Here is a 14,175-nt window from a genome sequence, read left to right on the forward strand (position 1 = left end):
CTTCTCTGAGAACTGGTACAGGTATACATAGAAACGGATATTTATGCAGGCAGAAGTTGAAGGAGGAAGAAAGGTTATTTACTAATAGCTGTACTACTTTGATCGTATAGATTTATATTCCTCACTTCCTCTCTCCTCCAGAGAGACAGGAACTGCGCAGACCAGGCTGCAAAAGAAATTTTCACTGAACATTTGTTTTTTCAAGAGGGTCTCTGCCCCACAGCCACTTCTTTCCATCGAGTTCCAGTTTCCCATTCCAATAGGTGAGAAGTGGCGCAAAAGTACACAATCTGCTTGAAAACCACGAGCACCTGACTGCCCACGGAAAGGGACAGACAGGCCTTCAGCTGTATACTTCCAACTCTACAGCTCCACCTGCGTGACCCTCCGTGGTGAGACTGCCTGGGAATAAAACCGACTCCGTTCTGAGACGGTTATTCTGGTATCATACGCTAGAATCACCTTTATTTCAGAATAGCCTACGTAATAATTCAGAGAAACGAGCACAACGTAGTACAGCTGTATCTCTTCTGCTAGGTGGTTGCTCATGGAACCAGTTCCCATACTGCCACTAACACACCAACGAAGAAAACTATTCCTAGCGCTGGTGGATGCCACACCGACTCCACCCATCAGCTGCACCAGAGCCCTCGTGCACTCTTCTTACCCCTCATGCTGCTCAGGCCTCGGCCAGGAACGTTTTCAGTCAAAGAGAGTCAGGTGGCCGTGAGCTAAGGGACAGCCAGCCTTCAAGGAACTCACTTAAAAGGAGAAGCAGCAGTTTGTATGACTACACGATTTATGGGAGGTACTCCTCGTCTGCGTCAAATTCCATTGTGGACCGCATTAGCCTAAGAGCTCAAAAGTAAATCTGAAGAGACTCATTTTCCTCGCTTTTCCTTCAGAAACATTACCTCAAACAAGGCCCTCCATGCAACCCTTCTTCCCCCCGGACGGGCTCCTCGGGTGCGAGGTACTCTCCCTCCCGGTCAGAGCACACCACGGAGCTCCGGGAAGCAGCCCCGCGGACGCTGTTTGCCCACCTGCCTTCCTCCCTCCGCGGCTGCACCTGCACCGCAGCTCAGAGGGCGGCGGTTCCCACAGGAAGACGCCCACACCTCCTCTTGGCGCCGCGGGACTCCGGGCCGCCTCCCCTCCGGGCACCCCGGCGCCTCCCTCGGCCGGGCGCTCCGCGGGCTCCCCGTTTCCCCCTCGTCCCGTCCCCGAGAACCGAGCTCTGCCCGCGCCCGGCTAACCCCTCGCCCCATTTCCCCACACCGCTGGCGGCCGCAGCTACAGGCCGGCCGCTGCGATTCACGGCTCGGTGCTACTGCGAACTCATTTCAGACTCTCCCCGCGGCCGTCGAAGCTCGGCCGTCGGTGCGGGCCTCGGCCACGCGCATCCAGAACGTTCCCTGAACTCTGGGAACCGGCCGAAGCCGGCGCTCGCCCTCCGTCCGTTTCCCCGTCGGAGCTGCGGCACCCACCTACGGCGCTCGCCTTCCGCCGGGGAACCGCGGGGCTCCGCCGCTTCCCGACGAGCCGGGGCCACGTGCCCGGGGTACGGCCGGCCGGCCTGCGCGGCCCCGAGGGTGAAAGCGGAGCGGCGACCCGGAGCCGCCGGGCGACCGTTACAGGGCGGGACGCCGCCACGCGCCCCCGCGGCTCGCGCCGGGCGCGGCCCCGCGCCGCTCGCACGAGGACCGGGGGCGAGGCCGGGCGCGAGGCGGGCGCGGCGCCGCTTCCCGCCGAGCCCCCGCGGCGGCGCGGGAGGCGCGCGCGGCCGGTGCCGCCGGGTGACGTGCAGGGCGCGCGGTGGCAGCACCTCCCCGCGCGCGGCTTAAAAAGAAGAAGAAAAGAGGGAGCGAAACATGAGAGCCCTAGTGAGCCGCAGCCGCCGCCGGCAGCGGAGGGGGCATCGCCCGGCCCGGCCGCCGCCGCCGCCGTCCCAGCGCGGGGACACCCTTCCTATGGGACGACAAGTGGAGGGCTGCCGCCGCCGCCCGCTGCCCGGCCCGCCCCGAGCCTCGGCGCCTCGGCGCGGCAGCGGCCGCTGCTGAACCTGTGCCGCTCGCGGGGCCGCCGAGCATCCTCCACCCGCTCGCCTCCGCCCGTCCTCTCGGAGCGGCGCTCCCCGCGGGCCGCCCGCTCCGCTCCCCGTTCCGCAGCCTGTGCGGGAGGGAGGGAGGGAGGTGTTTTCCCGAAGTGCAAAGAAAAGTCCGTGGGATTCCCCTCCTCCCCCCCTTCGGGCGCGTTCGCACGCTCCCTCAGGCATGATGCTCAAGATGCTGCCGTTCAAGCTGCTGCTGGTGGCCGTGGCTCTCTGCTTCTTCGAGGGGGACGCCAAGTTCGGAGAGAGCGGCGCCCGGAGGAGAAGGTGCCTCAACGGGACCCCGCCGCGGCGGCTGAAGAAGCGCGACCGGCGGCTGCTGTCCCCGGAGGCGCCGGGCGGCGCGGAGGCGATGTGCCGCGGCCTCTACCCGCGCCTCTCCTGCTGCTCCCGCGCCGACGCGCAGGGGTTGCTGCACGCCGGGGCCAAGGTAGGCACCGCCGACGGCGGGCGCCGCGGCCGCTTCTGTTGCGCGGGGGCGCGGGACGGCGGCAGCCCGCCTCCGGAGCTGAACCGGCGCCCGGGGAGCGCGCGCCGTCCGCGGGGGACGGGCGCTCGGCGGGTACGGCACGGGTCCGTGCCGCGCGCCTCGCGTGGGAGCGCCGGGGGGCCGCCGCCGGGGCCGGAGCGGAGGGACCGTGCCGCCCGCAGGTAGCGGCTCCGGGAAGGTGGAGGAGCGGGACGGGCTCTGGCTGCCGTCCGGGCGCTGGCGGCGTCGGGACCGTAAATGAGCCCGGCGGTGGTTTCCGGTTTATTTTTCTGGAGTAACGAAAATCTCGTCCAATTTTTCCCCGCGCGTTTAGTCAGGGAAGGTTTGGGATAGAGGACGGCGTCGGCGTACCCAAACTTTACGATCTTCGCAGCCCTCGGGGCCCCGCGCTGCCCGCGATGACGCGCGTCAGCCGCAAAGCCCACCCGCGGCCGTGGCGGCGCCCGGCGCACAGCGCCCGCCCCGGCCGGGCTCCGGGACACGAGCGGGCGCAGCTCTGCGCCCGGCAGCGCGGCGGGGGCTGCGGGGAGGCGGCCGCTCACAGTCCGCTTCTCCGGACGCCCTCCGCCCGCCGCTGCCCGCCCGCCTGATGCTGAGACCCGCGGGCGTGCGGCACCTCGGCGGGCGGAGCGGCACCCGGCAGCGTCGTTAGGAAGCGCTGCACGTGAAAGAAGCCATCAGGTGTCTTTTTTTTTTTTTTTTTTTGGTCTTTTTTTTTTTTTTTTTTTTTTTTTTCCTCCATCGTGGTTTAGGTTTAATTAAGAATTCCTCCGTTACGACTCTGTAGTTGTCAGGGTCTGAGAGACTCGAGGAAAACTTGTGTCCCAGTCTCGCTGGCCCAAGCATAATAAAAAAGAAATACCCGGCCTGAATCGAATTTTTATGCTCGGTTCACGGTAGATTTCACTCCATTCTCATGTAAACAGCTTCTACGAATCAACATATGTGTCTGGGTGGTATCTCTCACTTTGTTTTGTAACAAAAAGCCATATTGCATCATTTAATTTGCTCAAGTCATGCAAATAGGAAAAAATCAATAGGACAAAAAGGGGTCGACTTATCCTCCTCCCCACTAAACTGCTGCCCACACACAGAGTCCTGTTGCTTATGGCAAAAGAATAACAACAACACCATTGTGTTTGTTAGTTGGTTCACTAATGGGTGAAACTGGAGAACATCATTCTCCTTCAGTCCCCAGCTCTGTCCAAATGTTCATGCCTTTTGAGGGAGCATTTGTCCTACCCCCTCTATTCCCAGATGAGTGAGAACTGTCTTACTGCAGGTTTTCAGCTGCAGATCTCTCTTTATTCATACCATATGCAGCAGCAGTTTGAGATTCAAGGCAGATAGATTTCTTCACGTCGTCTAGAGACAATGTCATTAAGCCCCTGTGTGATAACTGAATTAAACTATAAGCTAACCACACACAGATAACCTGAAAGATGTAGCTGGGAAAAAAAAAAAAAAAAAAAAAAAAAAAAAAGAATAAGGACTAGGAAATATGTCCTTAAATCACCCTGTTTGTAATGGCTCAGTGGCATATATGCTACTGAGATTGTCCAGTGCTTGGAGACCCTTGCAGCAATTGGCTCCACGCAGTAAACTGGAAGTTGTGCTTCAGTAACTTTTCAATCTTTAGACACTTGAAGGGTTTATTCTCTTCTTAGAATTACTTGAAAGCATCTTCTAACTCCCCTTGGATGCCATTTGACAAACAGCACTCAAAACTTCATGTAAATGTGTGGCATTGACCGTATATGCCACACCAGCTATTCCTGAGCTGTCAAATCTGTTCTTTTAAATATAATTTACGCTTTTTAAGAAATATAATTCTACAGGTTTTTAAAATCAGACTATTTTCCATGACAGATTAACTTTTCTGAACGTCTCAGATCTGCTTCATCATATCAATACATGTTTAGGAAAAATGTCAAAATATGTCATTTATACTTCACCAAATGAGGTGGTCTTTCCATAAAAGACAAGGCAAACTGTTATGGAGTGCATTGGAATAGAACTTATTAGAAAAAAAACATTTTAAAAATTCTATGACAGTCCAAAAAAAATAGCTTGTTTAAACTTGCTCTCCATCATCTATCTATGGCTTTGACATTAGCAGAAAGCCGAACACCAGCTTCTTTAAAAGCAAAGAGTTGACATGCTCAGTAGACATTTTCGTGAGAGCTTCTTGGTTAAGATGCTGGGTCTTTGAGAATTTTTGACCAAATTTGCGAAATTTATAACGAAAATGGCACCACTGGCTGTGGTTTTGGAAGCAGAAATGGAGCTACCCTAACACACAGCACTGCACTGCCTCAAGTATGATTTTTACATACAGTTGTTGACATTTAACTCTTCGTCTTCCAGTCTTCTTCTTCTCCCTTTGTTCACGAAGGACTACTAAAGACCCGCCAAATATTGCAGTGCCAGTTTTTCTGAAAGTTTGCTTATAGCCCAACAGGCGAGGAAGTCCTCTCTACCTCAGTTGGCTTCACAGCCAAAGCTGTCAAGGAAAGGGTGAAAAGTAATTGTTTTCAAGTGTGCCCTTTTACAATCATTTGTTTGCTCTGGCTCTTTCACGAACAAAGGCTATTGTTGAACACATCCAACTAAACAAATAACTCATCTCGGAGTCCCTTTAACAGCTGCCTTAGTACAATGATCTATTTACATATTACCCTAAAAATTGAAACCGAACTCTTTAATGACATAATCCAGTTCTATAGTACAGAAGAAGCATATGTTCAACCCAACAGCTGAACTATCTCCTAAGCATATGATTTTTAGACATAAATGCTTGTATGTCAAATACAGCTTAGTGCAATGACTTATTTCACCATGGGTTGGGTTTTTATGGGTTAGCATCAAAACAATGTTGCCTTTCGTTCTAGATATGACCAGGGTACACAAAACAGATGACTACATTCAACGTAAAGAATTTCTGTCCACTGTGCCTTCCTCTGGTTCTTCTTCCTTGCACTATTCTTTTTGTCGATAAACCAATGTTGTATACTATGCCGGGATTTATCTTACCTTTAGTCTTTGTGTTTTACTGTCATGTGGCAAAAGATTAAAGGATGATCTTACAGATGTTGTAACTTATTCAGCAGCAGGCATAATCATTATTAGGCATGTTGCAATAAATGTTTGGGAGTTTTACATATTTTCCAGAGCACAGTTAGTTTAAACGACTGAAGTTCGATGTTTTCACACACAACATTAAAAATTGAAGCAGGAAATTAGTTTACATTTCTTCAAAAGACCAAAAGCCATTGTCAACCGTAGGGTCATTTGCAAAGTGGAGAACCAACAGAAAAAAAGTTCATTCAGATAAGTATTGCAGCTTTCACTTACAACTGATTTAATATACTCCAGGATAAATACGTTATCAATTTACTGAGATTCAGAATAGAATGGTTGTCCTATCTCCCAGCCAGTAGAGAGTTACGCATCAGACCTCACACAGAGCAAACCTTACCACCCGATTTTGCTTTAGCATTCTAAAAGTTAAATAACATACTTGATTTTCAGATAATTGATTGACTCTGATTCCTTAATCTTCCGATTAGCTATTATATGACCAAGATTCATTCCAGAAATGACATGAGGGGGTGAATTCCTGTGGTTAATTCCTGGATAGCAGCTGCTCAGGGGGATTAGGATCCTTTTGTCTTAATTCTGAGGACAGAAATATTGGCAAGCATTTCTTCTTCTGTATCACCAGGCAACGTCAATTACATTTTCCACAAGAAACAGTAAATTTGCTTTGATATCCTGTAATTTCTTTTTTTCTTTTTTTCTTTTTTTTTTCCTGTTCATAATTCTTTCTGGAGTCTTCCAGTAGAAGTGGTAGAATTTTATATTTGCATCACTGTGGAGTTAATTCAATAAACAGACTGAATATTTACCTAGTAATACCTCGTGTTTACTTGCACTTCTAAACACACCATCATACCGCTACCGCAAGAAAGCCTACTGCTTGAGATTAACTCACTGATGAAAAAATCTGAGACTTTTGCAAAGTAGGTGATACTACTGAATATAGGCAAGGACTCTGAAGAGTCTGTAGTCATGGTGCACTTTCATTTGGTGGAAAGACCAAAGTGGTCGTTTCATCCTTACTTAAGGAGAACTTCCAGCTTGCTAATGTCATCAAGTTCTTAAAAAACTGCATTTATGGACAGTGCTTTCAGTCATCCACTGCTGAACCCAGACGTTGTTCCATTTGGCAGACAATGATTTGACTGAACTGTATACACCGCTTCCCATCAGAACACCAAGGTACTTTGTCAGGATGCCATCATTCTTTAAGAAAGTCCAGATGATGCAGATAATTGCCTCAGCATTGTGCATTACTGCAAGCACCTTGACTGCAATCACAGAGACTATTAAGTCAAGTTCAAAGTTGTAGCTATTATTTACTTTGGTCATACTATAATTGTAGCTATAATTATATTTTTAGTTCTTGTCCTTGAGGCATGTTTCCCAGATCTGTCACATCTAGAACAACATCTGAAACTCAAGAAGGAAGGCTAAGGTTAACAGTTGTGCTGCTATGGCCCAAGTAAAAAGTCTAGCAAAAGAACCCTTTTTTTTTCTTTTTCTTTTTATTATTATTATTATTATTTATTTCTGGAGAGGAGTTCAAGCTGTGGAAGGAATTCAGTAAACTCAGGGTGAAGACAAACCTTTCACCATACATGCAACGTGCAATTAATTGGCCTTCAAGTTACATAGATAAATAAATAAATAAGCCTTGGGGGGAAGACTGGGAAGATATGAGACAATTATAATCCCAAAGAAGATCTGAAGAGAGATAATAAACCATACATGGCTGATGTTAGTCACACTACTTAATTGCAGATGCTGTGAAGATGAAGATAATCTGCGAAGAGAGAGTGTAAAGAACACAACACGTAATATACTCAGTGATTTCAGCAAATCTGGAGGAATTATACTGAAAGCCAATGGCATCTCTTCCAGAATAGGGGTGGAGGCCAAATGGTGTTCTTCCCATCAGTGGTCTAAAGTTCAACACTAAACTTTACTAAACATTTCACTTAGCCTCATGACAATACATAGTTAAGACTTAATTTTCCTTGAAAGAGTTTATCTTCTAACTTAATGCTCCTTTAAACAGGATTTTGTGTAACCGTGCAGGCCGTGTATTGTATAATAGTTTGAACACATAGCTGTTTAAAACAATGGGGAGTGCATTTCTCTCAAGTGGTTTATGCTTGCGTAATTATGATATGTAAATAAAGCGATGAGTTCAGAACTGTGTTACCAAACTGCTGCGCCCCAGAAGGCAGCCAGCCTGTGAGACAGTATACTCAAACATAGTAGGAGTCTTCATGCGCCGAATAACTAATTTTATCAAAAGTGATTTAGATAATTCCCATCTATGTTATCCTGCAGGGAAATGACACATTGTAAAGTCATTCTACAAAACAAGTCAGATATGAACTCCAGCAAAACTTTGTTGCTATTTTCAAATGCAACATTTACAAATATTTATACATTTTATGGAATATAAATACTTACAGCATTAATATTTCTTAAAATAAGCCTCTTAGAGTCTTTGTTTATAGCCACGTTAAACAAACAGTTGAAATAACCTGAGCTTTGTTTTTGCATTGGATCGGATTCAGTCCTTCTCAGCTGAGAACACATTTCCCATTATCCACCATTGGGATGAATGATCAAAAAACAGTCCATGTGGTTAACAATAGATTAACAAAGTGCACTGCATTCAAAGACTAATAAAGACAGCTATGCTGTTTTCCATTATTTTTCACGATTTGATGACATTGCGCTCCTTAGGCTCGTGTGTTTACTTAAACACATCATCAATCGTGGTTTAGTGCTTCTTCAAGTACTATGCATAATATATGCTCTTTTTTCAGGAGAAAGTTACGCTTTCAAAATTGAGAGAAACAAGATGCTATGCACAAATTCTTTTTCTCCCTTATGAAACGTCTGAAAACATACAGCTTTTTCCACCAAGTAGTCTGCATTAGAGAGTGCAAAATGGGGAGCAGCATTTAAAAAACGAACAATCCCAGGCACCTGCCGAACTGCACAGCAAGCACCTCAGTAGCCAGACTGTGGCACAGTTCAAGATACACCTACTTAACAAATACCTGCATGTGGTTTCCCTGATGTGTTTGATGGTAGAATTTTTGCTTGTACTCTCTACGTACTTGAATAGGTCACCTTTCAAGCTGTGTTTTTAGGTATTTCTCATAAATGAGCAGAAGGCCTGCTGCTGTAGATCCTGTATAAATGATCGGCCTAGTTCACAGATTGTTTCTGCGATAAGAGTTTGCAGGTGTGAATCCATAAAATAATTTCACTGCTATTATTCTTATCTGGGAAAGAGAAGCAAACACTTGAAATATCACTGTCCTAATGGCATATTGCAGATTTCATTGTAACAATGTTTGTACCTGATTCTTCTGGAAAACTGACATGAAACATGATGCATTTATTACAGACTGTATTGGTTCTATTAGCATAATTTATTACATTAGATCATAAAATCTTTATGTGTAAGATGGAGAAATAGGTCATGTGTTTATTTGTCTTTGGTTTGTGGCTTGCAGATACTTTCCGTCACGAACAACACAGAATGTGCGAAGCTACTGGAGGAAATCAGATGTGCACACTGCTCACCTCATGCCCAGAATCTTTTCCACTCACGTGAGAAAGGGGAAACTTCTGAAAGAGAACTAACTCTTCCCTACTTGTGCAAAGACTATTGTAAAGAATTCTATTATACTTGCAGAGGTAACTTACCAGGTAAAACCTATAACAAAATATGGAACTAAAGGATGCCTGCTTTGAAATGTTGATATTGCCTGAGTAGTCATAGATCCAACACTTAACCAGATGAAATCACCACTGATATCTAGGGGATTTTGCCCAAAGACAGAATATTTCAGGGCCTCTGTGGTGATTCTTTCTTATGTGGAGAGTTAATGTTTTGAGCTCTGCTATTCAGCTCTCCATGAAACACAGGGTTATTTGTTATCAAAGGCACCTGAAGCTATTACCTTTTTTTATGTTGGTGTGTTCACTCAAATCATGTAAGCAATTAGTCGGCCATCCAAAAGGCTATTCTAAATGACAGATAGCTTTCAAATACAAGAAAGAAAGAGTGCTGGCACTGCAAGCTGCAGACACTGCAGGCTGATAAATAAAGTGTTTTTTCTGGGTATGTTACCCTAGGAACTTGTGAGTTTTTTCCGTAGTTTTAAAGCCCCTTGAAATCAAAGGGAGCTATTTGATAGACTTCTGTGATCTTTGAATTGGTTCCAACATGCTGTTAACAACCAAATTCTGAACTAACCTAACACTTCCTCACTATAGCCAGAAAAGTTAGCTTGACAAAACCATCAGCAGAATGTGACCGGTATTGTCTAAGGCAGTCACCAAATGTGTGCTATCACTTGTAAATAAATCAACAAAATAGCCACTGAAGATGGTCATTTTAGAAACACTGCTGTAATGTACTACTGTATTAAATCACATCTCTGGTATTCTCAATAGTAAATTATTTACATGTTGAAGGCTGTCATTTTTAAACTATGCTTTTTTTCTTTTTCCAAACAGTGCTTATAAATAATGTCACACAGGAGAAAATAATTAAACCGGTTAAGATTTTTGATTAGCAACACTGACTGGAAAGCAGAGTTCATAAGGATAAGAAAAATGAATTTACAAATAGTACTTTTTGATATATGAACAGAGCTTTGCAATAGAACATAAACGTATTTAAGTAAAGGGGATAGTTTAAGTGGATGAGATTTGGAGGAGGGTTTTTAATTGCATGTGCACACTGTGTACTTGTTTTCTACAAAATCCCAAGAGTGCAGTGATTTTTTGCAATGTTCTTTTATTGGCTTGAGAAAATATTTTGAATTGACTTACTTTTTCCCCTTTACTGTGGTTTAACATGTATCTCAACCCATTCAAATATGAAAATATTATTATTGTCTTTATAAACTAAGAGATGTTTCTAAGGCTTTCTCAAACCAGCTGTTTCTTGCTCTTTATCACATTCCCCAAAGCGAAGCAGAATGGATCACAGTTGCCAGGACTGCCTGCTGAACAGCGATAATAGATTAGATATTTTAGATGTTTAGCCCGTGTGAGAAGTCAGCACAAAGAGGTTTTTTTTACATGAGTTGTAACTAATGCAAACGATGAGCATATTCGGCAGAGCAAGTCGCTTACGGTTGTTTAGTGAAATTCTGAGTTTCTGAGGAAACAACTTCTTTTAATTGGAAAAAGTGAAAGGGGGGAAAGGGGAGGAAGAAGGAGGAGATGGAGAGAGCGAGAGAGAAAGAGAAAGGGCTGAGCAGCACAGGAGCTATAGCCACAGGAACCTCACTCCTCAGATCAACATATGTGGTGACGAATGACAAATTTATTTTTCTACAAAGTTTGTGTATATGTAAAACTGCTGAAGTGCATCAAGATGTCAAGTGCTTTCTGTGACCACCCAGCTTGCCTTGAAAGATAACCAGATGAAAGCATAACTTTAGCACTGGACAGAGCACTGTGCTTTGCAGGAAAAGAGCTTACATACTTTAGCATCAGTTAAAATAGGATTTTTCCTACATCAATCAGACACTAATAATCATTCTATATACTTCTTCTGAAAGTGGGTAGTATTAGAAAAAAAAAGTTGTTGCGTACTTGCAGCCAGAAGCAGGGTTCTTTAGGTGGTCTGGTTGGTCCACATGATTGTGGATGCCTACACCAGTATTTGACGAAGGTACTAGAATTCATGCTCATCTTTTTGAGAAGACTGCATGTAGGATTTCAATATGGTTTAATGTACAGTTGAAAATGTAAATAATTAAAAAGGCAGCTAATTAGGTCTTTCGTTTTTCTTGTGAGACCCATCTGTCCGTAATATTTATTACAAAAGGAAAAAGGAAAAACATGGAAGCTATGTTTTCAGTTTTGCCTGGAGGATTAAACAAAGAGTTGGAAATTAACAGGCCCTTAGACCAGAGGTCTCTGCCAGAGATTCACTCTGCATTTGTTAAAAAGTCAAATAATTTCTTTTCTTCCATTAAGGAGTGCTAATTGTTCCTGAACACATAGAAAGGACTGTAAGGAAAGTGCTGACTATAAAAGTAATTCTAGCCCTTATGTGCTGCACAAATTAGAAATGTTATTAGCGATTGAGGAGAGCAAGCACCTTTTCTATAATTCAAATGTTAGCAGTACAAATTAACCAAGAAGACTAAGAAACTACACACTAGTTTTCTGATGACTTGGCTCCAGAAATTCGTTTCTTGTTCTTTTTCTATTTGCAAAGATGAAAATGGGCACATATCATTGGTTGATTCTTTTGAAGATAGCAGTCTGCCCACCAGTTAGGAGTGTATCAGGATTGACTTATTCATCTGACATCATCAACTGACATCATTGACTTATTTAGTAGTTTTGAATATCCACAGACTAAGAGGGCCCACTTATTTACTCAAGCAGAAGAACTGGAAGCTGTTAGCATTTTATGGATGTTTTACTGAAGGAGGGCGCAACGTTTCACGAAATCTGACTATGGAAGTTCCCTGCTTCATACTGGTTGACTGTGGTCATTATTTCTCATCTGATCATTACCGTGAATTTCAGTTTAAGTGGTTACTGATGGGAAGCTGGAGTTAACAAAGACTCTTCAAACAATAGGAATTTTAAGTTTTACAAGATCGTAAGAGAAGACTGTCTAATGTTTATTATTAATACAGCTACATAAGGAAAGGCACGGCCAATTCTCCCTCCTGGCATGAGCAAACACTTGATTCATGCCCATAGTGGCAACATATTCTAAAGAACAAACCTGTGCCTCAGCCACAGAGGGTTCTGCCAACCAAAGACATTGGACAGATTTTGAACTACATGCACTGCCTCATTTCCATTTGAAGAAATAGATTCCAGATGACTGTGCGTGAATCCAGATCCAGGCCCAGATCTGAGCACAGGCATTGCCAGAACAGATGGTAGATAGTATTTTTTATTCTTTTTTTTACTCCAAACAGGGGCACCCCATCCCAAAAAAGCAAAGAACAACAGAGAAATTCTGCAACTGAAACAACACCTCCAGAAGTTCTGGCGTGGTCTACTTATAGTTATCGTGCACATAGTCAACCTAGAGAAAAATAGTAGTGATGCTATTGCTAATAAGAACAGCAGGAGGACTAACCGTGACACTGCTTTTGTTAAGGTACCTGCAATGCAGCAGTGTAGCAAGAGCTACAAGTCACTTGAAAACCAGTAGGAAGTGATGTCAGCTACCACTGCACATAGCATGTTTTGAACAAATCAGCCTGTAATCACCTCTTTGCTTTAGTTTACACTGAGAGTTGAGAAAAGAAGTGAAAAATTTCTCACCTAGCTGTTGGAAATGCAAACAAGCAAACACTTCTTTTGCACAATACAGAACTGTACGCTCAAGGTCAGCAATGTAGGAATAAAGCAGATGAGCCTGATTTTCATACACTCTTCAAGCCAGTGCAGATCCGTGCAAAGGAGTGGATGAGATGGTATTCAATTCAGTGTGCTGAGCAGAAATTCACGCAGGACTGAACGTCGCAGTCCTTATTAGGCATAGTTCTCATGGTGGATGGTGACAGAGCTGTTTTTGGATAAACTCCATGTGAGCAAAATTATCCTTTTCTTCTCCCCAGAATAATTCTAGTGCTTAGGGGCACTTGTCATGGACCGTTCTTCTGGACATTGTACAAGCACTGAACAAAACAGCAATCTCTCAACTAAAGATTTTACATTGTAAGCGCAATAAAGGAAACATTAAATGGCTGTAAGTGGATAGGGAAGTAGGAGTGTTTTTAAGCTGTCTTCACAGAAGCTGTTTGTACGGTGAATCTAGCATATAGAACACAGAAGCAGATGTTTTTTGTGAATTAGTTTCCTTATAGAACGGAACTATCCCAGATGCACAGGTGAAACTGTACTTACAGAGGTCACATTCCCATCAACAATGCAACAATTTAGCAATTCACTGACTAATTTTTATAGTTTAATTCTAATTTTCATAGTTTAATTCAAAACTCACTTCTTAGGAACAATTCTGAGACTGGAATGTAAGCCTTATCTTTTCAAACCAGAAGTTGCAGAAGGCAACTGCAGTGCAAGATGTACCTAAGTGCACGATAAAATATTTCATAAGGAAAAGAGAGTAGTCTTACATGTAAGAAAAGATGCTGCCTAAGGCATTAGTTAAGTGAGTTTGCATCAGATTGTTATTTGAAATGAACATTTACTGAGTTGAAAAACAAGATCAAAAATATGCTCTCAGTTATTCTGACTAAAGATAAAACTCAAGCCAAGAGTAGTTAATTTATAATAAATAGTAGGTGGCATACTTAGAAAATGCTAGAAATTCTTGGAAACTGTACACCTCTAATATTCTGTTGCATCTTCTGTAGTGATCTTCTGTGCCTAGAGAAAGAAATTATTAAATATAAAACGGTGTATTCTTAAGTCAAATAACTCCAAGATTTTAGATTACCTTTGATTTTGGCATTCTATCTACAAAGCC

At 44.3% G+C, this 14,175-nt stretch overlaps 1 protein-coding gene across 1 annotated transcript in view; it reads left to right on the forward strand.

Moving 5' to 3' along the window:
• Positions 1 to 2,273: 2,273 nt before the first annotated feature.
• HHIP (hedgehog interacting protein) overlaps positions 2,274 to 14,175 on the forward strand; it is a gene marked incomplete at both ends in the record, with an annotated part of 68,877 nt that continues 56,975 nt past the window's right edge. The window contains 2 exons of the mRNA XM_079534741.1: positions 2,274 to 2,540; positions 9,206 to 9,401. Coding sequence (XP_079390867.1) covers positions 2,274 to 2,540; positions 9,206 to 9,401 — 463 coding nt within the window. The remainder of the gene's footprint in view (positions 2,541 to 9,205; positions 9,402 to 14,175) is intronic.

Source organism: Tetrao urogallus (genome assembly GCF_951394365.1).
Source record: "Tetrao urogallus genome assembly, chromosome: 4".
NCBI lineage: Eukaryota > Metazoa > Chordata > Aves > Galliformes > Phasianidae > Tetrao > Tetrao urogallus.